At 35.4% G+C, this 25,818-nt stretch overlaps 1 protein-coding gene and 1 long non-coding RNA gene across 2 annotated transcripts in view; one reads left to right on the top strand and one right to left on the bottom strand.

The window, feature by feature from the left end:
* The window catches only part of LOC108977314 (protein yellow-like), an 18,066-nt gene extending 10,357 nt beyond the window's left edge, over positions 1-7,709 (bottom strand). The window contains exon 1 of the mRNA XM_018946934.1: positions 7,264-7,709. Within this exon, the coding sequence (XP_018802479.1) occupies positions 7,264-7,525 (262 nt within the window). The 5' untranslated portion in view covers positions 7,526-7,709. The remainder of the gene's footprint in view (positions 1-7,263) is intronic.
* Positions 1-25,818, top strand: part of LOC108977323 — a 106,824-nt gene that overhangs the window by 52,772 nt on the left and 28,234 nt on the right. The gene's annotated exons all lie outside the window — the stretch shown is intronic.

The following is a 25,818-nucleotide window of genomic DNA, read 5'->3' as shown; positions in this document are numbered from 1 at the left end:
AACAATAAAAAATTCTTATAAAATATTTAATTTTTTATCTGAGAAACAAATTATTGAAAAAGGCTGTTTTTAACCGAGGAAACCCAAGTTAACTACTTAAATAAATGTAATGAATTTAGTTAAGTCCAGAGACTCTGCGTTACTTATCAGTTAAATCAGGATTAGTTAGATAGGTAGGTAGAATGGATGTCTGACGACGCACCTAGGTCATTAGGACGATCATTGTGAAACACCGGGACTAAAAGCTTCCATCCCGTGCTTTTGCCGAAGTTCACTAATACAAACATTTTCTATCTGAGCAACCTCCGAAAAATCGTCAAGAAACCCTCAATAATACAATAATCATTATATGGTATTTCCCAGTCTGCTGGCTGGTAGGCATGAGAACATTCCAGCTCTGAAAGTATTCGATGCAGTATCCGGCGGGTTAAGCAGAGGAGAGAAGGGACATATACTCCATTAGAGAGATCAGGACTCGGCTGCACTTGGTATCTCGAATTATTGCCAAATTGCAAAAAGAAGAAACGACTGGCAAGCTGTTATTAACACGTCGACTCGTGTCAACGAAAATAAAGAAGAAGAATTCTGCTGGCATGCATGCCAATTAAACAGTGACCTGTTAGCACTTCTACTAGAAGTATGTCATTCGTTTTGATTTGAATAGTCGGCATGTGCGCACCATGTTCCTTTCATGCCATGTTTGCCTGCTTGTTGAGCCAGTTAGGTACTGACTCCACTGAAATCTATATTTCTAATATGTTTGTCGTTTAAATATCTACAAATAGCTAGAGAAATATATATTCTCTATTTTCCGGATTGTAATTCTAATATAATGGCTGCACTGGCTAGGTCGTCTGATTTACAGTTACCACAAATATCACTATGTCCTGGTACCCATTGCAGGTTTATCGTAGAAAGGGTGTTAGAACCACTAAAAGATCAAGGAATTCTTTCACTATATTTGATGAAATCCTAATTGCCCTTACTGATTCCAAAGCCACTTATCTATCTGTATATATGTCTTGTTATGAGCACACTTTTTAACAGAACTAGGGGACTGTCTTTAACAGCTGGGAGCTCTGCTTGGAAGGCACTGTAGTGGTCTGGTTGACTTAAAGCAATTTCGCCATCTAGTTTTGTCGAAAAGACACCACTGAATTAAATAAGATTGATTTCAATATTTTTGGATTTAAGTTAAAAACTTAGAAACATTTTTTTGAGAAAAAAATCTAAAATCATGAGCCAACATTTTTCGATTAATGTTTGCAATTGCCCATTCACCACCTCTTTCACCTCTCTTCAAACCATTTTCAAGCCAAGCTTTCCCAAATTAAATGCTTATATCAACAACGGCTTAATAAGAGTTTTAGCCAGTTTTGATCACTTTACAGAAAATTGCTGTCACATTGATTAAGGCTTCGGCCAACACCACGCGCCATAATGTAGACCAACGTTATGATATGCTACGCTATGCTCACAGCTAAATTTTGCATAATAATGTATTGAGTTCGTTTTTGAGTTTTTTCTCACCTCTCGTAACAACTTTTTTAATCATGACTTCGGTGTTATTATATGCAAATTATGAGTTATGAACGTTGCTATTTGAACATGTCACATGTTGCATATAGTGTTTTAAAAAGTGTGAGGCTTTTGAAGTTGTTCTAACTGGTATTTATGTGCGATTATGCGTGATTAGTAGATGTGCACTTATGAAAAGCTGCAAAAATAATATTACATTAATACGCCGCCAGTGCCCCTCTTGCGAAAAGAAGTCAGTAAAGTTTCGGGTAATATTTTGTCGTTTTGTATGATTTGAAATATTTTATTGAATTGAAGTGTCATGTTTTTGCCTATAATTGTTTTTGCTTTCAGCAACAAACAAGCTCTAAATGTTGAAATGGAATATTTTTTGTTATTGTCTAGTCTATTCAATATGTTGTATACTCGTATGTCTTTTGTATACAAACAGTTAGATATTTGGGTATTAGCGTTAGTACTGCCTATTAATAACCAGTTCATTATGAAAGTTCACAGCCATTTGTTTAGCATTGGCGAAAAAGTAGTGATTGCGTTTGTAAACAATGAAGTGATTGATTATATAATTAATTCGACTTTAAAAATCAATTAAGTAGCCGGTTTACAAAAAAATTTAAATATGTCAGAAAAGAGTTATTAATTTTTAGGTAGCAATTTGAGTAGACAAATCGGAAAAAAATAGATCGGGAAAAAATAGACTCACACATATCAGCAAAGTCGTATTATCATCTTATTGCAAATCATTTAACATTTTTGGAAAATACACGTTTCTTGAAGAAATCCCCGTTTGTTTAGTGAAAAGAACTGGTTAAGTTTTTGACCCCTTTTATCTAACTGGGTTTTATTGATTTTTGGTAGAAACCACAAATATTGTTAATTTCGTTCTTAGCGAACAAAAATTTCATGTTTTGCCTTTACTTTAGATTATAGCAATAAGACAATGCCAGAAAAAAACTAAGTGACGTATAGAGATCAAAATTCACACGAATATAAAAATGTTAACAATCAAAAAAATTATGCCGTTTCAGTGTAGATAGTAGATATCCAAATAATCAAAATTTCTACCAATTGGTCATCGTCATATGAGGTTTTTTTCGCCTTTTCTCTTAAAGTTGAGTTCAATGATCAGCAAATTCTTTTCGTTGTTTAGTGTAAACACACATACACCCAAGGTCGTTCTCTTTAGCAATTTGAGCATTAACAATTACTATTATAACGTAAATATAATAAATACGTTGAGAATTCCAGTTAATGCTCCAAACAAATTTCTACTCTGATTGTGCTAGGATTTTGCAATACATATTAAGATACAACATTGCCTAAGCTCTTTGAAAATACACCAAGCGTACAACTGTTAATTGAGTAGTAACGTCTGAAATCATTTTCTGAGATTTTCAAATTTTCTTCCAATTAAAAATGTGGATATGACTTGCTAAAAATAGGAAACTTGAAATTATCTGAGAAGAAGAAAGTACAATGAAAAGTTCAATTTAATCAGAAAGAAAGGTTTTAAAAATATAATATTTTAACTTCCTACCGATAAATAGACAAACTATTTTTAATTTTCTTAATATATTTCTCATATATACCGCCTCAATCGGACTTATCTCTATATATGCTGCTTCTTTAATAAATAACATTTTCTCCATGGCTAATAATACTAATTCCATGATTGTTTTGAGCGATTTCAATTTATGAAATATCAAAGTAGAGTCTTAACTAAATTAATTTAATTTCAAACAAGTTTGGTGAGTTCTTAGATCTCGTTTTCGTTGGTAACGCTTCAATATTCTCTGTTGTCCGATTTGATCCTATAGTTCTGCCAGAGGACTCTTATCATGCTTCCTTTGAAATTAATATCGAAATCATAGCCAACTTGCTTCATAATAATACACGACTACTTTCTTCTCGGTACAACTTTGCGAAAGCTAATTCTAAAAAGATTAATTTGCGAACTTTCTAACGTAACTTGGCCAGTTTTTAGTGGCAATATTGAATTTGGTGTCCCCATTTTAATGAAATTATTTTTAATTTATTTGAAAGATATTTTCCGAAAGGTGTTGTTACTCAAAGAATAAGTTTTAATTTATGCTTTTCGAGACAGCTAAGTAAATTATAAAAAAAAACTTTAAATTAACAAGTAAGGAAGGGCTAAGTTCGGGTGTCACCGAACATTTTATACTCTCGCATGATAAAGTGATAATCCGGATTTCAGGCGTGGTTGTGAACCGATTTCACCCATATTTGGTACATATCATCAGGGTGTTAAGAAAATATTATATACCGAATTTCATTGAAATCGGTGGAGTATTTCTTGAGATATGGTTTTTGATCCATAAGTGGGCGACGCCACGCCCATTTTCAATTTAAAGAAAAAAAGCCTGGATGCAGCTTCCCTCTGACATTTCTTCCGTAAAATTTAGTGTTTCTGACGTTTTTTGTTAGTCGGTTAACGCACTTTTAGTGATTTTCAACATAACCTTTGTATGGGAGGTGGGCGTGGTTATTGTCCGACTTCTTCCATTTTTGAACTGTATATGGAAATGCCTAAAAGAAACGACATCACGATACAGTTTGGTTGACATAGCTATAGTAGTTTTCGAGATATGTACAAAAAAGGTTAGTAGGGGGCGGGGCCACGCCCACTTTTCCAAAAAATTACGTCCAAAGGCAGCTCCTTAATGCGATCCTTTCTGCCAAATTTCATTTCAATATCTTTATTTATGGCTTAGTTATGACACTTTATATGTTTTCGGTTTCCGCCATTTTGTGGGCGTGGCAGTGGGCCGATTTTGCCCATCTTCGAACTTAACCTTCTTATGGAGCCAAGAAATACGTRTACCAAGTTTCATCATGATATCTCAATTTTTACTCAASTTACAGCTTGCACGGACGGACGGACAGACAGACATCCGGATTTCAACTCTACTCGTCACCCTGATCACTTTGGTATATATAACCCTATATCTGACTCTTATAGTTTCAGGACTTACAAACAACCGTTATGTGAACAAAACTATAATATTCTCTTTAGCAACTTTGTTGCGAGAGTATAAAAAAAACTGTTAAAATAAATACGCCAGATACTTTAAAAAAATGGGATGGGACTAGAGAGCTTTATAAGAGCCACTTTCAGAATTGGACGCCGAACGTGACACAGACTAAAATCCATATCTCAGAATCTATTCGATTCATCTCGAACAAATTTAGTATGTAATAAGAATTATCTCAATAGTCATATGTTCTAGTGCGAAAATGTGCGAAATCGGATTATATCATAGTTTAAAATTATATTTGATTCGTTCACTGTTCAATACAGAAATCAAGCATTACTAAATATATTCGGATAAAACTTTGCGCAAATAGCGCCTTTGCGGTATGCGCTCTCAGGTCTAAACAGGCTAACAAAATCGGACTTTAGCTGTTCAAATATCCCACATACCAAATATGTAGACCCAAGCGCGTTTGTTTGAAGTTTTGTCGGTTTCACATACTTCTTCTTGATTGGCGTAGTAACCGCTTACGCGATTATAGCCGAGTTCTTCTCCACTTGGTCCTTCCAACGGAGTCTTACTCTACTTCCCCCGGCTGGTACTGCGTCGAATACTTTCAGAGCTGAAGTGTTTTCGTCCATCCGGACAACATGACCTAGCCAGCGTAGCCGTTGTCTTTTAATTCGCTAAGCTATGTCAATGTCGTCGTATATCAACAGTGACGTGAGTGCCAAGTCGAGAGTGTGATGGCTGTTTGTTTGATGAAAGGATATATTTCGTCTTGCCCTCGTTCACAGCCAGACCCATTTGTGTTGCTTCCTTGTCCAGTCTGAAGAAAGCAGAACTAACGGCGCGGGTGTTGAGGCCGATGATATCAATATTCTCCATTCATGACTTCATCCTCGGTTTCACATAATCTCTGAAATATCTGTCAATCTATGGGATATTTTTCTGGAGTTCAGAGAAAATGGTTATTTGATAATAATATACTCCTAAATCAACAACAATGGGTTAAATCGGGCCAGTACTGCTCTTAGCTCCATATACCTAATAAAAAGATTTTACAACATCCCGGTGACTTTATATCGCATATATCGGCCAATATGTGAGTTATTTTAAATAAATTACGTGGACGTATTTTTCTCCTAACCAAGCATCTTTGTGCCTAAAATAAATGAAATCGTCGGAAAACTTGCCTTAGCCCCCATACAACTGATATTCAGGATTTTGAGACATTCGGCTGACTTTATCCCATACATAAGTTTGTATTGATATATTTATAAAATTCTTCTTTCTGAAACTTTACACAAGTCCTTAAGATATGTACAATCCTTAAGGAATTGGAAGAATAATTTTATTTCGATTACAATTATTTGAAAAACAAAAATTTCCCCAAATTTTCACCGAATTTTTTTGTTTTTTTGGCAAAAATGTCTGCCAAATGCCCAATTTTCTGTTTTTCCTTCGTCCAAGTTCTGAGTTAAGGTTTTAACTAAAACACGTATTTTTTCACTTTTGATGGTCGCCAACGCGTTCGCATCTTTTTTCCGAGGGGTCACCGGAAATAGTGTCGCAATTGTCGAGTTTTAAATATTTCTTTTTTCAAAAATTTCAGAATTTCTTTGTTAAATGTATATGTTTGTTGACAATAAAAAATGTCTAAAAATGAGAGTAAAAAATTGTTGAAAAAGGCGTATTTTACTCGATGAAACCCATGTAACACCTCAATGAAAGAAGTCTTATTCTAAACCTCATATCCCTAACATGATGAATTTCGATCCCTTTGTTGACGTTTTTTCAACAACTCTCTCTCTCTCAACAACTCAATGTATTTAATTTAGCCTCGTTGGTTGAGTTCTTATCACATAAGTATATTGTTTTGAGGATCATTTAAGATAATTTTCGCTGACGTGTCGTAAATATAGTAATTTAACCAAGCGATTTTATGACTTTCAAAATAAATGAATTTGATACCAAATTTGGGTGTAATCTGTGCCTGATTTCGTCGAACAATGAAGTTGAATCATTTCGTTGCATTTTTTAATATTGTTCACAACCGAAGGAATATCTCGGAACTTGATTCTAGAAGTTACAAGAGTACAAAATATTTGGTTACACCTGAACTCAGCGCTACCTTACTTCTCTTAAACAATATTTATTCGAATTGTATTATAAACAAAAAGAAGCCGGAGTATCTTCCAATAATAAAGAAGAGCTTGATTTAGATCATTCAGTATATATGCCATAGTGGTCCGATATCGACGGTTCCGACAAATGAGTGGCTTCTTGGGAAGAAAATATCCTTCATATATTTTCTTTAAAGGGTCTCCAACATGTCCTTTTGTATGGTACAAATATCGAAGCAAGCCTAATATTTTTAAACCTCTCGAAACGATATTTAGTCGCGGATATCTAAATGAATGTAAACACAAAATCCCTCAACCATAGCAAAAATTAATGCTTAATTATGAGTATGTATGAGTATGAGAGGGTATGAACTCATCATCATGGTTTATCGTCAAGTATCTATATCCTCAAGTCAGCCTATGTAACATTGAAATGCACAAGGATCAGACTTAAAGCTACAGGATATTATTATATCTATTTTTTGTTTTAGTAGGAGAAAATGATCAGCGATTCTCTTTCCAAATCACAGTATGTGCTTTCACGAACTATTACACACTTTAAAAATTATCGTTTCACATTCTTGAACTTGACGCTTGCTTGCACCTACCATCACGCCAACGCGGCACGGTCACAAACAACCGATTGCCCCAGTGCTCCACGCCGACAGGCAGTCCATTCTGTGGTATATAATCGCCGGTGGCGATCGCCTGTTGCTTCAAACCAGGATTAGGAAATGCAAAATCCAATTCGGTCCAACTATAACGCTCTTGCAATTTGTATGTGGCCTGCGCATGCGCAACAAGCCACAGCAAAGCGACCAAATTACGAAGTATTAAACGGAAATTCGCCCGCATTCTGTCACTATTCATTTATTTTCTCTTTGGCTTCTAAAAGGATATGCGTATCCTTATTTTCTGTTGTTGAATATTTCAAATTTAACGTTCGTATAACGGCACAAAGATAGACGCACGCTCGCTCACACCAAAACGCGTACTTCCGTTTCCTTGCGTACAACACGCTACTCGCTAATAATAACTGTATGCACCAACGTTGGCGGCGCTAAGACACGACTGTTGTCGAATTGTCCAAATGTTGCGACTTTTATAAACTTCAACAAAACTCGTTCATAAGGCTGGCTAACTGACTGGCTGGTTGGTTAGGCGCTGCTGCTGCAGTAGACAACGCAGCGCCGACAAGCCTCTCAGCACCTGACACAGCAATGCGTGTAAACAGTTTGCATATGCATGTGTGTGTGCTTTTATCATTGCAATTTTTTTTTTTTTTTTGTTTTCATTTTTGGGCTTTCGACGCGCTAATGCCTCGCTTATTGCTTGTCTCTAAGGTAAATTGAGCGCCCATTGCTGCTAATTTCTTATTTTTATCCCTGCTTTTGTTGTTGTTGCCACAAATGTCTCAACTCTAGTTGATAGCTGATATGAATATATAATTACCAATCTAAATATTTTTGCTAAAACCAAAATCTTATGACGCGTTTGAAGGCATCGCGGCATCTGTGTCTGCATTAGAAAATGCCTGTTTAAATTTCCGCCACAATTGCCACTTGACGGTGGGCGTTTAACGGTCACTAAATGGCCCAGTTTATAGCTTCGTGGCACAGCTCGTATTGCAATTCACTAAAGTGGCGCAATAATTTACTTAAATACCGTTTTGCATATACACATGCGTTGGTCCATGTGTCTGCTGCCCACTGTGTCGATGACCCAAATTCGCTTGCGCAAATGCTCACTAATTTTATTTCATACTTTTTGCACTATTTTCTTATAATCAGCTAATTTTTTGGCATGTCTGCGACAACTTTTCGTACGCAAGCGTAGAGGCTAAAATTTCGTATGCAATATTGGATTGTGAGAAATATACATAACATTTCCATACGAACTATGTCAAACTGTGTGTCTCGAGCCACATTGGCGCAAATCCTTCAGATTTTGAATGAAAAAACAACTTCAGTCACTATAATGCCCCTCACAAATAAAAAGGTGTCCATACTTAATTTTGATGGGGGTTGATAAATCGAGAATACAGCAGGAAATATGTAGAACAAAGCACTAAGATAAAATGGAGCACCTCTTGTGCTCTTGTCCCGCTTTGGCAGGACTACGCTGTAAGCATCTGGGGTCCCCGCGATATAATCGAATGTGAGGTGACGATGTTAAACTTCGCATCAAGTGTCGGCATCCTAAAGGATGACTACTCCTCACGGACCTAGTAACTGAACTCCACCTGGTATAGCGAAGGACCAAAACTGGTCTTTGCTTGGCTCATTGGCCTACCAGACTATCCTTACCTAATTTTGATGGGCCAGTTCGTATATAAGCTATGTGTACTGTAGCGATTTGAAGGTGTAGCAAGAATAATTGAGATAATATTCGTTGTTAAACTTCGTGAAGATATCTCCCCATACATAGACTTGATTTTATTTTTCAGTTTTTTTGACAGCTATATGATATAGTGGTCAGAATCATTTGTTCAGGTATTAAAACACTGCCTTTGAGAATGTTGAAACCCAATTTCGTCAATACATCTCGTCGAATAAAAAAGTTTTTGACATAAGGCCTTGAATGTGACCCGATCAGTTTCTATGACAGCTATAAGTAATCGGCGGATTCGATAAATGAGCAGCTTACTAAGGAAGGACAAGAGTAAAATTTCAAATCTCCCAGTATCTCAAAAATTTAAGTACTAGTTTGCTAATGTAAAGGGTGATCCATTTCGAGGTTCCCTACTATTTTTAAGAAAAAACACAGAATCTTGAAATGTAATGGGGAATTTTTATTATCATTGGAAAGAACAAGCTTTGGCATTAATTTTTTGAAGATTATCTCTTTCAAATGTTGTCTGCGGCTACTTCTCAGATGGTCCATCCGTTGAGTCCAATTTTCGATGACTCGTTCGAGAATTTCGACTGGAAACTATCGAATGCCACACGTGGTGTTTTCCTCCAAGACCTGATTCGATTGCGCATTGTGTCCGCATAGACTTTAGACTTTACATATATCTACAGGAAAATGTCTAACGGTGTGATATCACACGATCTTGGTGATCAATCGATCGGCTCTAAACGCGAAATTATCTGCTCACCGAAGAGTTCTGGCAATAAATCCATTAGTTGATGCGATGTGCGGTAAGTGACACAGTCTTGTTGAAACCAACTTCCGCCGAGATCACGAGGCTTCAATCTCAGAAATCAAATAGTCGGTTACCATGACGATCGTAATTGACGGTTACGTTCTATACGTCAATCCGAGTTGATGTGAACGGCGTCGAAACGACTCTTCCCTGTCTTCGCGTACACTCCCAGGTACAGCTGGCATTCATATTATTTATAGATATATTGAAAAAAGTATATCCACTTCAACCCTCTCTTAATTTATAAGGTCCCCAACATTTCCATCTGCTTGTTTCAAACTTCAGGGTTCAGGGTATAAGAAAATACAAGTATTTACCGTTGTACTTCGAAGAGCCTACTCCCTGCGCTCTCAGTTGCTTCTATTGAATTTTGTTGCATGTGAAAAACTTGTTATTATCTCCCTGTGCTTTCATGTACGTACTTGCTCGCACGTCCCACTACATGCTACATATACCTTTTTCGTGTCTGGCATCGAGCAATTTGTACCATCTTTTTAGTTTTTCTGCTAATGCTTTAAACTGGATTTGAAAGAAAATTTAGTAAGCATGGTCAATGCATTTCCCCAACTTACTCTACCCTACAAAGCGATTATTGTATGAGAGATTTGTTGTAAGAGCACCAGCTGACGAGGCTGAGTTGCATTGTAATTTACTGTCAATTAAAAAAATCAGGAACCGTTACAAGTTTGACAATCTGTTCAAGTGGGACATTGAGCAATTTATTGCATTGTTTTTCAACGGAAGCTTCGGCAGCCACTTAAGTTAATTTTTAAATTTCAACCATTAATTGTTACTAAATTTCTCGTACCAAAGTGCAAGCAACTATCTGCTAATCAGTGCCAAGTTGTCAATAAATTTACACTATATTAGTTTATTAACACGTCGAAGACATCAACATATTTCATCGAAGGCAAGCCGGAATATTCAAGAGAGAAGTGATAATGTTAGTAATAAATGCACTTTACTAATTTCATGGCAATTCAGATCTGACAAAATCCTTATTGAATAGCGACCAACCAGATTCCCAAATGCCTAAAACGGATTTACTATACTGAAAGCATTATGAGCACTAGGCCCTAGCGTTTAACAGAATGGTTCCTAAGTTTCCCGGCCGTTCTCACGGGCTTCCTTTCCAATTATAATTCAAAATATACAATAAATGGATCCAAATACTTTTATATAGTAGGGCATTGCAATTTTTTACGATTCTTTTATGACCCGAGCACTCACTTATTTGCATCCCGAAACTGGTTATACTACGAAGCATAGAACTATCTTTTTTAGTGGTATAATTGATTGCTTGGACAACACTATGGTAGTCAGGAAGTCTAGAATTACAGTTGGCAGAGATCTCACAATACAAAATTCCGTTAACGAACTTTCAATTCAGTGAGAAGAATTACTCCTTGCCCTGTACAGAATAGGGACACCTGGAGCTATCTTGATGAAACAATGAACTAAATAATCAGATATGAATTCTCAGTCCTCAATAATTTCAGTCTTCTCAGATTTGCAAACCCCTGAAATTCAGCTTTTATAAGTTAGATAGCAATTTTCGACTGAGGAGCATTGATAACAAGTGCCATGTGCAAGAAGCCATCAAGTGTTGATATGAACAATCTATTTTTATGGACTAATTTTATGTAAGAACACGATTGGGAGATTAGCAAGCTTTTATTTAGAATTAAGGTGTCATGAGTTAAAGTATAAGTATCCTTATAATGAAGCCAGTTTTTCACCTAAATCTACAATTTTTCATAGTTTTATGCAATTTGCTGCTAATCTTTCCGAAAATGCTTTCTGAATGAAATTAACTTCGACATGGTGTGTTATGCTCACTGTCAATGGCTAGAAAACTGCGATCACATTACTCCTGTTGTTCCACAAATTCGATGCTACACAGTTCACGATGGTGTATGTGTCAACTTAGACGATATACCGTTATGAACAAAAGATACTACGACTTTATTCATAATTTTAAAACTCTTAATCTATTCTTCAAAATCTATGTCGTCCACCTCAAAGTCATCTGCCTTGGCCACGATACACTTATGCCTACGCTTTTTCCTTTTCCTTGAAACAGTTGTTAAAGTCAACTTCCGGAATAGCTTTCAATCCGCGTAGCAATTTACGTTTAATGTATTCAATTGACCCAAAACGGTTTCCACGAATGGGTCGTTTGAGTTAGCTGAAGCCAGAAGTCACACGGAGCTAAATTAGACAAATATGGTGGTTGCGGTACGATATTGGTAACACCATGGATAAGCCAGCCGGCGGAAGACCTGTGACGACGAATACCGATAAAATTGTCGAAACGGAATGAACTCAACCCATTTGTGAAGCGGATTGAGACTGGCGACGCAAAATGATCACATACGAAAATATCAAGTGAAAACGGTTGTGGTCGAAGGCCGGTGAATCGTCCCAAACGATGGCCAAGCCGGGATTAACAGCCAGGAATGTTTTGCTATTTTGGTGGAATTGGAAGGGAATCGTCCACTATGAGCTGGTCCAATATGGTCAGACGCTTAATTCTACCATCTACTGCGAACAACTGGATCGCTTGAAGCAAGCGATCGACCAGAAGTAATAATACGTTTCTGGAAATACTGGTAGTCTAAAAGTATTGCCTGTGAAGACTGCAACGTGCCGCTTTTTTTCGAAAAAACCGATATTTCAAAATGCTTTAACTGATCCTTCTATATATTGGGTAGCTCGCTTCCGTTCTGAAAATTTCGATTTACAATGATGAAATAACATCAATAGCAAAAAGGCACATATTTGTTAAATTATGTATTAGTATTAATAGAAAAAAAAAAATAGGTTGAAGTTTGATTAGAAATACAAAAAGAATTCGACTACTCAATATTATACCATTAATGCTTGCCATAATATTCTGACAACCCTTGTCACTTGATACCTTAGTAAAAATAGCATAAGCATAATTATTGTACTGTTATGCACATATATTTTCTTAAGTTATGTCTTCAGATATGTCTACTACTCTTACACATTTACCTTCATTTGTGGGTTTTTTGAAGATCATTATCATTGGCGCAACACATGTACATTTGCACTTTTGTAGATTGCTAACAGTCCACGATTTCACACTCGATTATGAATCACGTTGACATATCAAAAATTTAACTATGGAATTGTTCAATTATATTGGAATCGTGTACAAGCTTTTAGTGCCGCTCAGTGACTTTCTAAAATTCAGCGAATAAAGCGGATTTCAATTACTTGTTAATTAGGCGGAGGTAAATGGATTATGAATTGACAAGAGAATGGATTAGGGATTGTAATCAAATATTTGTGTATAAATAAATTAGATATCATTAAAAAAATGACAGAACTATTAAAATTGATCATGTAGACCGATTCCCTGTACAATGTGTACATTTCACTTTGAATTTTACTTAGTTGTCCTTAAATTTTGCTTTAATGCAAGAATACTTCGTAGATATCGTTCTTTGATAGTACCCTTTGGGTTTACCGTTGCGTCCATAACATTTACCAAGCGTCTGTTTGCGACAAGATTTAATTATCTTAAAGTTAATGTGGAAATAGTGACTACCAAAGGATTGTCAAAATTATATCAAACAAATCGGTGTTGCGTCACCGAAAGCCTTGCCTTCGAAATTATTTTGACCGGAAGCCATTAAAAAGAATATGAAACTATAAAATTTATCAAAAAATTGGTGATTTATGTCCATACTTTATCCATTACGCAGTCATAAATGCATGTGATGCAACATGCAGCAATATATCACAAATATTTATGCATTGTGTAATACAAAAACATGTTTGCCACATATTCAATAAACCATTATGATACATCCATGCATCCTTCCGTGATTTATACGTGTCGATTGTGTAATGGAAATGATTACCAGTAAAGGCGTCAGAAAACTATTAGAAGCTGTAAGCATGCAGCACGCGATCTTCCATAGCGTGCCACTTGCAACATTATGCACACATATGTTTATACTTAACATATGTTTTTAACCACCTGTGGCTAAGTGCAAAACAAAACTCTGCTTCCATATGTGGCAGAGGAAGAAAAAGCTGGCTTCATTTAGCTCGGGTGAAATGCCAAATTTGAACGTCGCACATCAGGAGCCAAATGCAGACAATTGTGTCTACTTTATGTAATTAAACCAAACGCATTAAAAAATAAAATTAAAAATATATTACTTCTCTGCTTTGTGCTTATCTTTGGCAACTTCAAAGTCAAGTTCAATGGTAAGACCAAAAATGATCGTGTTGAAATGAGGAAATGAAAGCTTAATCAGTTTAGCAGCTAACTTGCCCCAATGAGTATCAATGCAAGTTACCTAACATAAATATACTGGAAAAGGCATTAGTTGACCAACAAAAGGAAGGAAATAAAAGTGTCCATTTTCATTTTGCTTCGTAGAAAATGACAATAGTAAGTTCAGCAATGAGCGTGTTCGATTCGGTACTTTCCTATTCACTATGTTTGAGCCTCGCTCTTTTGTCAAACAAATGTGCTTTTGAAAACAGCCATAAAACTGGCGGGTTGAAGTTATTATGAGGGAATATTATAAGCTTTGTGAAGTCTCTGTTTAATCAGAACTTAAAAACAATATCACATGTACCAGTTGTTTGTTCTATTTGACATTCTAAAAAGTTGGGTGAGTAGCATAATTATGAGTTTTTGTCATCACCAGTAATCCAATAAAATTTACTTGCTGTTTTTGGAACTGGAAAATAACTTCAGTACTATAGAAAACAATAAGTCCTTCCTACATCTAAGTCAGTTTTAATAGGCCTAACTTCAAAGATTTCAGCAATTTTGTCTCCTTCTACGAGGATATCTAACGGAGCTGGTAATTGAATGATTTCTGGTTCTCGTTTAAATTTATAAAGTCAAAAGTAGAAACTTTATCCAGCATAATAACTGTCTAACCATAGAAATCAACCGGATTCATATCTTTTTAAACCCCAGTTTTAAGCTATTATAAAACCAAAAATTTAATACCTTTGTTGCTCTGAGGATTCATCAAATAGTTCTTTTAGTAATCCTGTAAAAAAATATTTTAAACTTAAGTTATGAAGGCATATTTCAGCTAAAGATAGTAAATTACCTTGGTTTCCTACAGAATTCTTACTCGAATCTGCGGCTTCACTTTTTATCTCAATAAAAGCCAGTTTATTTTCAAACAAAAAGTGGAAGTGTAGAGTTTGTAGACTTTTTAAATATTGTAAATGTTCTAAAAAGCAGTGCTTGTGAAAATCATGTGAATATTCTAAAATATTTTTATAGTGTAGAGTTTGTAGACTTTTTAAATTCAGTAGTTTGGTTGATTAAACCACTGTAAGTATTATACAAAGCACTGAATTTTCAAAATTCACTTATAATAAAAATATTGAGATAGTGTAGAGTTTGTAGACTTTTTTAATTTTGTATTTTAGTTGATCACAGTACTGTATATAATGTATAAACAACTGATTACATTTAGAATAAATAACATTATGGCAGTGTAGAGTTTATAGAAATTCAAAATGGAGTAGGGTAGAGAGTAGTTTTATAAAACAGTTCCTTTAACAAGTATCTAGCGCTTCACTCTTTTTGTATTTAATCAAAAGAAATAATTCTCCTAGGCGCCAATTAGAGATTCCAAGTGTAGCCAGGTTCTTCTCAACTTGGTTTTTCCAACGGAGAAGAGGTCTTCCTCTGCTTCCCAAATCAAAATCAGTTATTTTAACTAATTGTTATCGGATATACTATAATTCAGTTATTACAGGAACGAAGTCTATTAACTTATTATTAAATCACACATATATAGCAAATGCTAACTTAAAATAAAAGCTGGCTAATTCTAAAAAATGCTCTCGGTAATATAAAAAATAATGTAAATAAAATATAATCACATATACACTTTTTGCTCATAATTTACTACTTTCTGCCTGTCTTACAATTCAAGAACAGCGATTGTTATCAGACGCCACAAATCAGGGGTCTACATTATTAATTTCAGATAATTATCTTCATTCTCTTCGTGTTTGCACATTTTTAGATTTCATATGGACACTTGTTTGTTATGTTGTTGTAATGTTTATTACGTTAACTCGCCGCGTGCGTTATATTTAGATAGAAACTATTCTCAAGCTGAATTTTAATGAGCTTTTAACAGCTGTCAAAATATGACAATGTTTGGATCTATGATGTAAATGTACACTATGAATATTTAGCCTTAAAATTATAGACCTCTAATTATTATTTTTTTAGTTATATATTAGAGATATTAGGTGTGTTAAATTGTAAAAAATATAGCTTAATAATAGAAATTATAAATCCTCCATACTCATCTCTGTATTTTAGTTTAAAGTATCATCCCCGCAATTGAATACTTCCTAAAGTGTTTACCACACAACACATCGAGAAAGCTCCAGATTAAACCACTCAAATCAAAACAGCAAAACAAATGACTTCTACTGTCATACGCACCCAACTTGTAATTGTTTTCCTGTTGTTGCCACTTGTCGAAATATGACGTAAATATGTTTCCAATGGATGACGACATTGATCCGAGGTATTCACGACTGACTTAAATAATGCAATAAGGCTGAAAAACTCATTAAATTCATTTTGACGAAGACATACAGGATCACAATTAAACACCGACAAAAAGCGGTTTAAATAAGAACGCATTTGATTCGGGCAGGCTTCACTTTTGTTACCTCAACAAGCTTTTTTTGAACCTACCTAGCATATTTAAGCAAATATCACTAGCTGTTGGATAACTAGTATTACAATTATTCTGCGCTCATGAATCAATCCAAACTCTTCTTCTACAATTGATAAATCTATTTCCACCCCATTTCGTATGTAAGTATAAATCTGAAGGTTTGAGAATACCTAAGAGGCAGTTATGCATGTTTCTACGAAAGGATATGTATGGATAGTCTCTGTGAAGATCCGTAAATATATCTTACGCCCATTCATAGATACGTGGAATTTTAGTTGGTCAAGAACAATAATGTAAACAATATTATAAAAAAATTGGGTTATAAGTAATAAGACGACTTAAAAAACAGTAATCTTCGAAATATTTTTGTAAAAAGGAGCCACCAGTTTAATAATTTGTCCATACAAGTCTTTTTTTAATATAATAAAATGCGTGTCTAATTAGGCGGGTTTAAAACAAATTTTTGAGAAAGGTTGCCACCTGTGATATTTTTTAAATGAAAATTTATTGATGAAAAATAAAAAAATCGATGCATGCTTAGATGGGTTATAAAACTAAGCATTTTGGGATATTTTTGAAAAATGTTGCCACCTGTTTATTTATTTATTTATTTTTTTTTTTCAATTCGATTCACGAAATAAAATAAAGTGGGTGTCAAATGAAATGGGTTTAAAACATAATAATGTTAGAAATATTTATGAAAAAAGTTCTGTTAATTTTTTTATTAAACTTGATTCAGGAAATATAACGAAATGGGTATCAGATTACATGTATTGATCAAATTATGATGTTGGAATATGGACATATGCATTTGAGGAAAGTTGCCAACTTTTTATTATGATTTTTTTTTTAATTTAAATTTGATTCAGGAAATATATCATAAAAAAATAACATCTAATTAGGCAGATTCAAAAATAATATTTTTACCACATTTTTTAAAAGCGTTACCACCTGTTAATTTTTTATTGAATTTGTTTCATGAAATATAATAAAAGTGGTGTCTAATTAAACGGTTTCAAAGGTTTCTTTTTTTTAATTTTTACAAACGTTGCCACATGTTTAGGAAATGTATTTCGAAAAAAATTATCAAAAAAAACAATATCGGTGTCAAAAAAAACATATATTAAAAATATTTGTAGCGCACCTACTTATCATTTTGTGGCGCTTAGTGCTGCACACACAAAAGGTGGTAACATATTCATTCTCGACAGTTATTTGTGGACATGAGTAGAGCAAATATAGTCATGGTTCCTATTGTGACCATAAACTATCGCCAACTTATTGTACGCTGGTATCAAAAAAGAAAAATCAATCGACATGAAATTCAATCATAATAATTCAACTTGTTTATTTCGCTTTGGACATGTTACTACAGCCTTCTTGATGTTAAAGGAAACTACATTGCCTGCTGTTAGTGACCACATTGTTGCCAATAATTATATTTATGTATTTATATGTGCAGACTACCGTCTTTTCACAATGCGGGAATGCCAAAGTATATTGCGAAAGCAAACTGAAAATATATATACATATATACAATTATATATAAGATAAACCAAACTAGTTATCAACAGCTGCACGCAATGACTGATTGTGTCAAGAGCAACAAAAATGTTTTCAATTATATATTTATATAATATATGTGCGAGCTTATATAGTATAAGCGCATATTTTTGTTGCAATATTAAGCTATGCGTGTTGCATCAACGCCCGACGAACGTTTAAATAGGCTAAATGCCTTTACTATGAGACAGTAGCATGAACATTTGGTCACACATAGATTATATATATATATATATCAACATATATACATAGAAGTATATATACGAGAGTGTTAGCACATATTAACTGCTCACTAATTGGTTATTAATTGTGCGCAGCCGCCACTTGCAGTCCTTAATATTGTTTGCTTTTGTTTGCAGCTTTTTTGCCATGACTTCTTTTGGGGAAATTGGCTGAGTTTTGCGATTTTTAGTAATTAAAGTCACTAAGTGCTCTTGTAAGACAAAAAATGTGCTCAACAAGCCATATATATGTATGCGTATATTTCGAAAAAAAAGTAATAAAAAATAAAAAAATCATTCGCAATCGAATTTGCAACAAAAGTGCCAACTGTACATTTCATGGTCCATAATTTGGCATTTCATTGTCGTGTCGTGCGCGTTGCGCCAATAATTTGTCTGTGTCTCAATTTAATGCTAGAAATCGAAAATATTATATATACAAACCTACATATAGACACATGGTTACACATTCACTATTTCGCCGCCTTCCACGCTTGACTTATTTCCAGCACCAGCATTTTTGTTGCCAATTTTGTAGGCACGAAATCTAATTCACTCACTCACTCATTCGCTCATTCATTCATTTGTTCGTTCGTTTATTGTGTGAATGAATTAATGTTTCCACCGCTATTATTGGCGTTATTGTTTGCTGTTAATAAATTTTGTTTATCTTGTTGTTGTAGTAAGTGTCAATCAGCTGTAGAATAATTAATTGCTTTCTGCAAGTAGCTTTTTTGGCCTGTCCAAATACTTATATCACTCGTAATAAATTCTTGTTGTTGCTGGCAGTGGCACGTGGAAGTTGTAAGTTGTACAGTTTATTTGGTCAAGACCTTGTCAATAATACTGTCATTCTTTGCATATCCGCATGGTGCCTGCATTCCGGTTTTGACTTCAGCTGTTTCACGAATTTTTTATTAAGAATATTTTATACTTATTAGATATTAGCTCAGTGAAAAATCGTCTTATACAAGATGTTGAGTAAATTTGTTGTCTCAAATGTCTACTGACTAGTTTTGATCTCGAAGTCCTTTAGCTTCAGTAATGTTGGTTTTTATTGCAATTCCGCTGTCTGTGACTCCATACAGGGTTACATGGGAGGTTCATTATTAATGCGAAGCTTAACAGCGGCTTGATAACTAATTCTGATATTTAATCCATTCTGCGAAGCTACTAGATTTCTCAGCCGGCTTCTAGATAATGCCGGGCCCTGAGGAGTTCCTGGCCACGATAATCTGACTAACTTGATTTAGATATATTCTGTATTAAACTTCCTGCAGCTTCGGAAGCCTTTATTTATGCTATGGTAGCGGCCTCTATTTCGGCTGGTCTCAGACTATTATCGATTGCGCTATTGGAGACATTTTTAAACGCTCAGCTTATATCAAGAAAGATACCCAATGCACACGTTAACGAGTGAAGTGCAGTGATAATGGATTTATCTATGTATCGCTCAGGCGTGTTGAGCTTTCGATAAGTTAGCCGTTGGAAGTTTTTCTCTAGTATAATCTTATAGAATTTTTGCGAGTGTCTTCAGAAAGAGTGTGGTTAAACTTATTAGTCTATATTCTTTCGAATAAAAATAGACTATTTTACCCACTTTTGGTAAAATTTTCGCCTATCTTCAAAATATAGACACATAGTTAAGCCTTATACATACACCCAGTCAAGAAAGTAAAATTCGACAAACACTATGGTTGACAGATCACGTTAACTTTTGGCATCATAATTAAGGACAGTTGTACCAAGCTAGGAAAAAAAGAAACAAAATTTACCTGTCCTCCATATAAGCGGGAGATTTAATTGAAAAATTCCCGATACTTTCTGGACAGGGTTATATCTTGATAAATTTTGTATCACGGCTGGGAAAATACCGTCCATACCAGAAGATTTAAACAGTTAGGAGCCGTTCAGTGCCCAAAGAATTTTGTGTTTCGGTATGATATTGGAGGGGACATTCTTTACGTTGTTTCCTACAGATCGGAAATTAGTAGCACGGTACTCTCTAGAAAAAGATCGTTGACGAGATTTTTCAGTAGTTTTTTACTGCACCTGTCCACTCTCAAAACTGTTCCTTGTTAGCATGATCAGGTACTTTTATAGTAGGTTCCTAAGCCCAACAACCTCGGTTATCCTCCCTAAGTTGCCGCGGAAGCCTTTCCACGATTCCCTTTTGACTTTGCGAACCTTTGCTTGGTATTCCTTAAGTAGATTATAATAGTATATCCAATTATTCGGTATGCAGCCTCCTGCAAAGTGCTTACTATACAATTTGACATTAGGGAAGCGATATTAGTCTTAGGCTAGTGAAAGCATGTCTAGACTAATTAGCTTTGTCATCAAGCTATTTTTCGATTTGATTGTTTTAGGTATCTGGCCACAGCGGCACTGCGGGAAATTGTAAGACTGATGACTTTGCTAGGACAGGTAGTTTTGTTTCAATAACTTCGAAATGGGAACGGCTAAACTGTTGGGGCGCAGACCAGCTCAGCAAGTGTTGGTCAGCCACCAGCAACTGTGCAATTGCGAGATCTTTCTGGCCCAAAATAAATCATAGGAGGTCTCAGGAACTCTTCGCTCTAAGTAAGGGTAATTTTGCAATGGTTGTAGGAGTCCTTAATGGTCAGTGTCCAATTTAGATTCATGCCATAAGATTGAATATCTTACCGGTGAAATGGCTAAAATAGAAATTAAACAACCAAAAAGATTTGTGGTAAGTTCAGGGTGCTCGATAGCTAATATACTACAACTCGAGGTGTTAAAAGAGGACGAAACATAGCAGCTTAAGTGTGCTCCCACCGACAAGCTGAGGGATCAGCCATCTAACCTAACCTAAGTACTACATCTTTATATTCTATCCAGCTAGATTTCTCATCGGATATCTTAACCCTTTTTAAATGTTTATTATATTTGTGACTTACGGTCTTTTTTATGACAGCCACTTCTTCCAATTTAGAGGTTAAGTCGCATGCCATAAGTTTTTAACTAAACTCCCTATTATTATCTTTCTCTAAAAATCCGATTTAGGATTTTTAGTGTTTGTGAACGTTTCCCATTTTTTTGAGAGCTGAAAATTTTACTTAAAACCCTACATTCCTATAACAGAAAACAAGTATGTCCCACACACTGCCCATACTTCAAATTATTACTAGTGTGTAGTGCATCTTTAGAGGGAAGATCGTAGGTCCACTTCATCTACCTCCATAAAATCTGAAAAGATGTTGACCTTGTGGTTGTTAGTATACCTATTGGTCAGTAAATTTCACAAATCGCAAGATAAGCATTGTTAAGAGCAAGTAGATCAGTGGATCACTAATGCTCCACTCTGGACCAGCAGGAACTCGCAACACACAAGTTTTGGTTGGCGGCTAGTGTTTCTTGGGCTCACGTGGGATCCGTAGATTTAGCGCAGGAGGTCAACGAAGTACCAAATAGTTGCCAATCTCTTGATACCAGGCATCAAAGAAGAGTGTCTTAAGGCCACAAGCTACCAATACCGATAGCTTCCCATTAATACTTGTATCAAGTATCTATTGAGCAAGTCGTATTTAGTTTGCGCAATAAACACTCTTTACATAAATATTTTTTTAATTTTCTGATCAATCAGGGCACCTGCTGATTCGATCCAATTCCGCGCTTTGCATTCAAATTCATGCGTACTCTACTCCATCACAACGAATGGACCTGCAAATAAAAGCCTTTTAGCAAAGTCAAAAGCCAAAGATCAATGGCATGTTTTTTCGCCAAGCTTTTCATTGGCGATTTTTTGCAGCGTCAACAATCGTGTTGATTCATTCGATATGAATGAATCGAAATTAACTACAAGTAAAGCAGGTGAACTTACAAGTAAATCAATACAATTTATCTTTACTTACGTATGAATACTTTTACTTCTTCGACCCAACCCAAGCCAGCGGGTAGCCCTAGTGCAGATTTCAGTGAAACGCACAGCACACAAACAGCCACGCAGGGGCGCATAGTTCAAGTACGCAAAGCAGCATGACGCCAATCGAGAAGCGAAGTGATACAATTTTGCACGAAATTCCAGTGGCAAGCATCATAGTCGATCCACAAACACACGCACACACGCACACACTTGTACACTTGCTAATTTATACGTTAATTACTAATGAGCCGATTGCAGTACCAAATACAACGTTGATTAGATCGCATTACTTACAAAATATCGCGTATTTGGCAATAATTTTCAGCTTGGACTGATTCGAAACAAGCACTAGATACCAAGATGGCAAGCACAAAAAATTGTTGATATCCACATATGCTGGTATGCAAATAGCGAAACTAGTTTTTAAGCGCCTTTTCTTTAAGAAACAGGTGCAAAATAATATTGCACACATAACTCAATTTTAATCAGTGTATTGAAAAATGTGTTAGTTATGGAAAATATGCGTCGTATTCTATTCACGTATTCATTTTCTAATGCAAAATCGGCAAGCGGTTTACATTTTCAAAATGTGATACTAGATGACTGAAGTAAAAACGATTTTTTTTTTTTTTTTTGAGCATTTTAGATTGATTTTGCATGCATTGTTTTGCACTTTATTACGGATATCCATCTTAACACCTCATAGATTTCGATGGTTGATATCTGTACCCCTGAAGAAAAAAATCGACTTCTTTTACTATAATGAATCATCTTAGCGTAACCCTTCGAAAAATCACTGATTTGGCCCTTTTTTCAACAATTTCATAAAAAAAATCAACAGCGCGATAGAGAATGACGTTAAAAAGTTTTCTCTCCAAGTTGGAATTAGATATCTTCAAAACTCTTCGTTTGAAAGAAACCGTTTTGAAAACCAACATTTTGAGAAAAACGAGTTTAAAGATTGTCATTGCGCTTGGCGTGAATTTCAGTTGGTTCTGCCGAATCGCTATCAACCCCTCTTCTAGTGTTTCATAGTATGGGTCTCCCAAGCGTTTGAAGCGTTGCCCTCTGGTGCAGGACGGACAAGTAAAACTCATCAGTCATTTGGATATTTCATCCTTGCAGACGTGTGCCGCCTCCACAATTATATTCATACAGTCTCTTCTACCACTACTATTGATAATTCTGTGTATTTTTAATCCACCGTTTTTCATATGACATTTGACGACGCAAGCAGCCTACTCGATCATTCCAGCGAATTTTGACCTTCATTGCCACGGTTTCTGTTCACATAGCCGTAAAGTCAAATGGGTTTGCCAATATTTGGCGAATAACAACGATACACCACTTTTGGCAATCTCGTCCACTATATTGGTGCCTGGCACTTGGAAGAAGTGAAATCGGTTGTTTCTGTTTCTTTGTTTTTTTTTTTTTTTTTGTTTCTTATTTGGCGGGTGGATGGCGCACCTTTTCTATCTTGTTCTACCGTTCTGTGGGTCCGGCACCCGGCCGCAGTGCGACTCAACACGGAATAGAATTTTTCTATCATCAAGCTTTTAGGTTTAAACCAAAGTGTCCATCCCAATGCGCAGACTGGAACGAACTCCAAGGGCTAAATCCTCCCCATGCCATCAGATTACAGTCTCCGGTTAGACCTTGTAGCTTTTGTTACTACCAGTTGAACAACCCACAACGCAACGACTGGTGACATTTACCCCTTGAACTTCAAATGTCTCTTCATTAGAAGGAAACTCATGCAAAGTCTATAATATGAGTTCAAGCTGAATATTATAGCACTATTTCTGACAATAACAGTATATTACCCTTAGTATCTAACCATGTTAGGAAGGGATATTGTACACACACTCTGTGTTTTATATATTTACAAAAATTAGTAAAAAAAAAAAGCATTACTTTTTAGTCCATAATCAATGCTATAGTTCTTTTAGATTACAAACTCCCCACCTATTTCTTATAACGGTATCTACAAATACTAGTTTTTCCTACCACACACATATATGTTTCGTGAGATAAACAAATAAAATTGCCTAACAAGCACAATCCGCACAATAATGCACCGAATTCAAAGACACATTGCCCAGCAGCAATTGCATACCAAACATGGACACTCCTCCTACGTACAAAGGAACATACATGCTACATACCATATATAGTATGAAGCAATAAATATTTGCCAAAATTTAAAGTTAATCTTTCTCCGAATTCACGCTGGAAAAGATAATACATGTGTGTGCCTCCACTAATGTCGGTTATTGGCAAATGCGCGCAATAGAGCGGGTTTACTTGTCACTGGAACTTAGCACGCGGAGGCTGCGCACAATCCAATCTCTGTGTTTCACAGGAAATTTTTCAATTTTTGTTTTCGTTCCATTTCAGTTGTGGCACTGTGTAAGTTAGTGCCTGGCATGTGCCCCAAGCAAACTTGAATCAGTAGTAGGTAAGCGGGCGGGTACTTGATGTATGATATATGATCATAACGGTGTGCAGCATGTGGCAATGTGGGGCTATGTTTTCTTCCACTTTTCGCTTTTGAATGCACAACGCTGCAAATATTTCGTATTTCACACAAAAGCATTAGTGTTGATTCTGACCCAAACAAATAATTGATAGACGAGTAAAATAGTTACTGTTTGACTGGTTTTCAATACTATTTATAACAGCATAAATCAATAACCAATTCTCGTTTTAGCAATTGTATCGAAATATCGATCAATATCGGCATTTGTTTCCATATAGACGCTTTGGACAGTGATTATTTTCCTTAAAAATTGCAAGAAAAAATGTATTTAGTATTTAGTATTTATGCCAAATGTCTAAGCTATGCATTTGAAAACAAGACAGTAATCGCAACTTAATTGTAACTTAATTTACCATAATGAAGCGCAATTAGTTAATTGTCAATAGCATACAATTGTCAACTAGAACATAATTATCAATTAATTAAAGTCAAACTCTATCCAACAAAATCTCAATGGAAATCTTCTCAACTTAGTGAATTTTTGTTTTTAATTTTAAAATTATACGAGTATTACTCCCTTTTCTCCTTCTCTTTCCAGTGTCTATAGCAACTGACTTCTGAATTTTAAGATAATTACGCACTTTAGTAGTAAATTGAACACTAAATTGTTCAACATTTCTATGCCTCTGACTTATCGCTAACTCAGTAGCAATCTCTCAATTATAGTTCCTTAAAAAGTAACTGTAATAGATTTGGTAAATTGGCTAATGTTGTACAAGTAAGTTAAAGTTGTTTAAATTGTAAGCAAGTCGACGCGTAATCCTATTCTACTAAGACATTATCTAACAACAATCGTTGATGTACTAGTTTGATGTCCATTGGTATGTTGATACAGTGTTTTAGGTTATGTCCAACTTAAGTAACGTCGTCTAACCGCGATATCAGTTCTTCAATTCAACCAATCGATATAGCGCTGTAAATATCTCTGAAGTGGTAAAAGTGCGAGAATGCCACTGCAATTGAATTTCATTTGCCTTTTCAACGAAAATATTGGAGAAATTTGTGCGATAGAACAATAATTCTTGGAAGCTGCCGCCGAAAGGGCTAGTTCGCCGGTCAGCTCATTGCCGGCTACCCTTTCATTTCTCGG

Source organism: Bactrocera latifrons, unplaced genomic scaffold (genome assembly GCF_001853355.1).
Source record: "Bactrocera latifrons isolate USDA-ARS-PBARC rearing strain unplaced genomic scaffold, ASM185335v1 scaffold_87, whole genome shotgun sequence".
Classification (NCBI taxonomy): domain Eukaryota; kingdom Metazoa; phylum Arthropoda; class Insecta; order Diptera; family Tephritidae; genus Bactrocera; species Bactrocera latifrons.
This window is presented reverse-complemented; position numbering and strand designations above follow the sequence as displayed.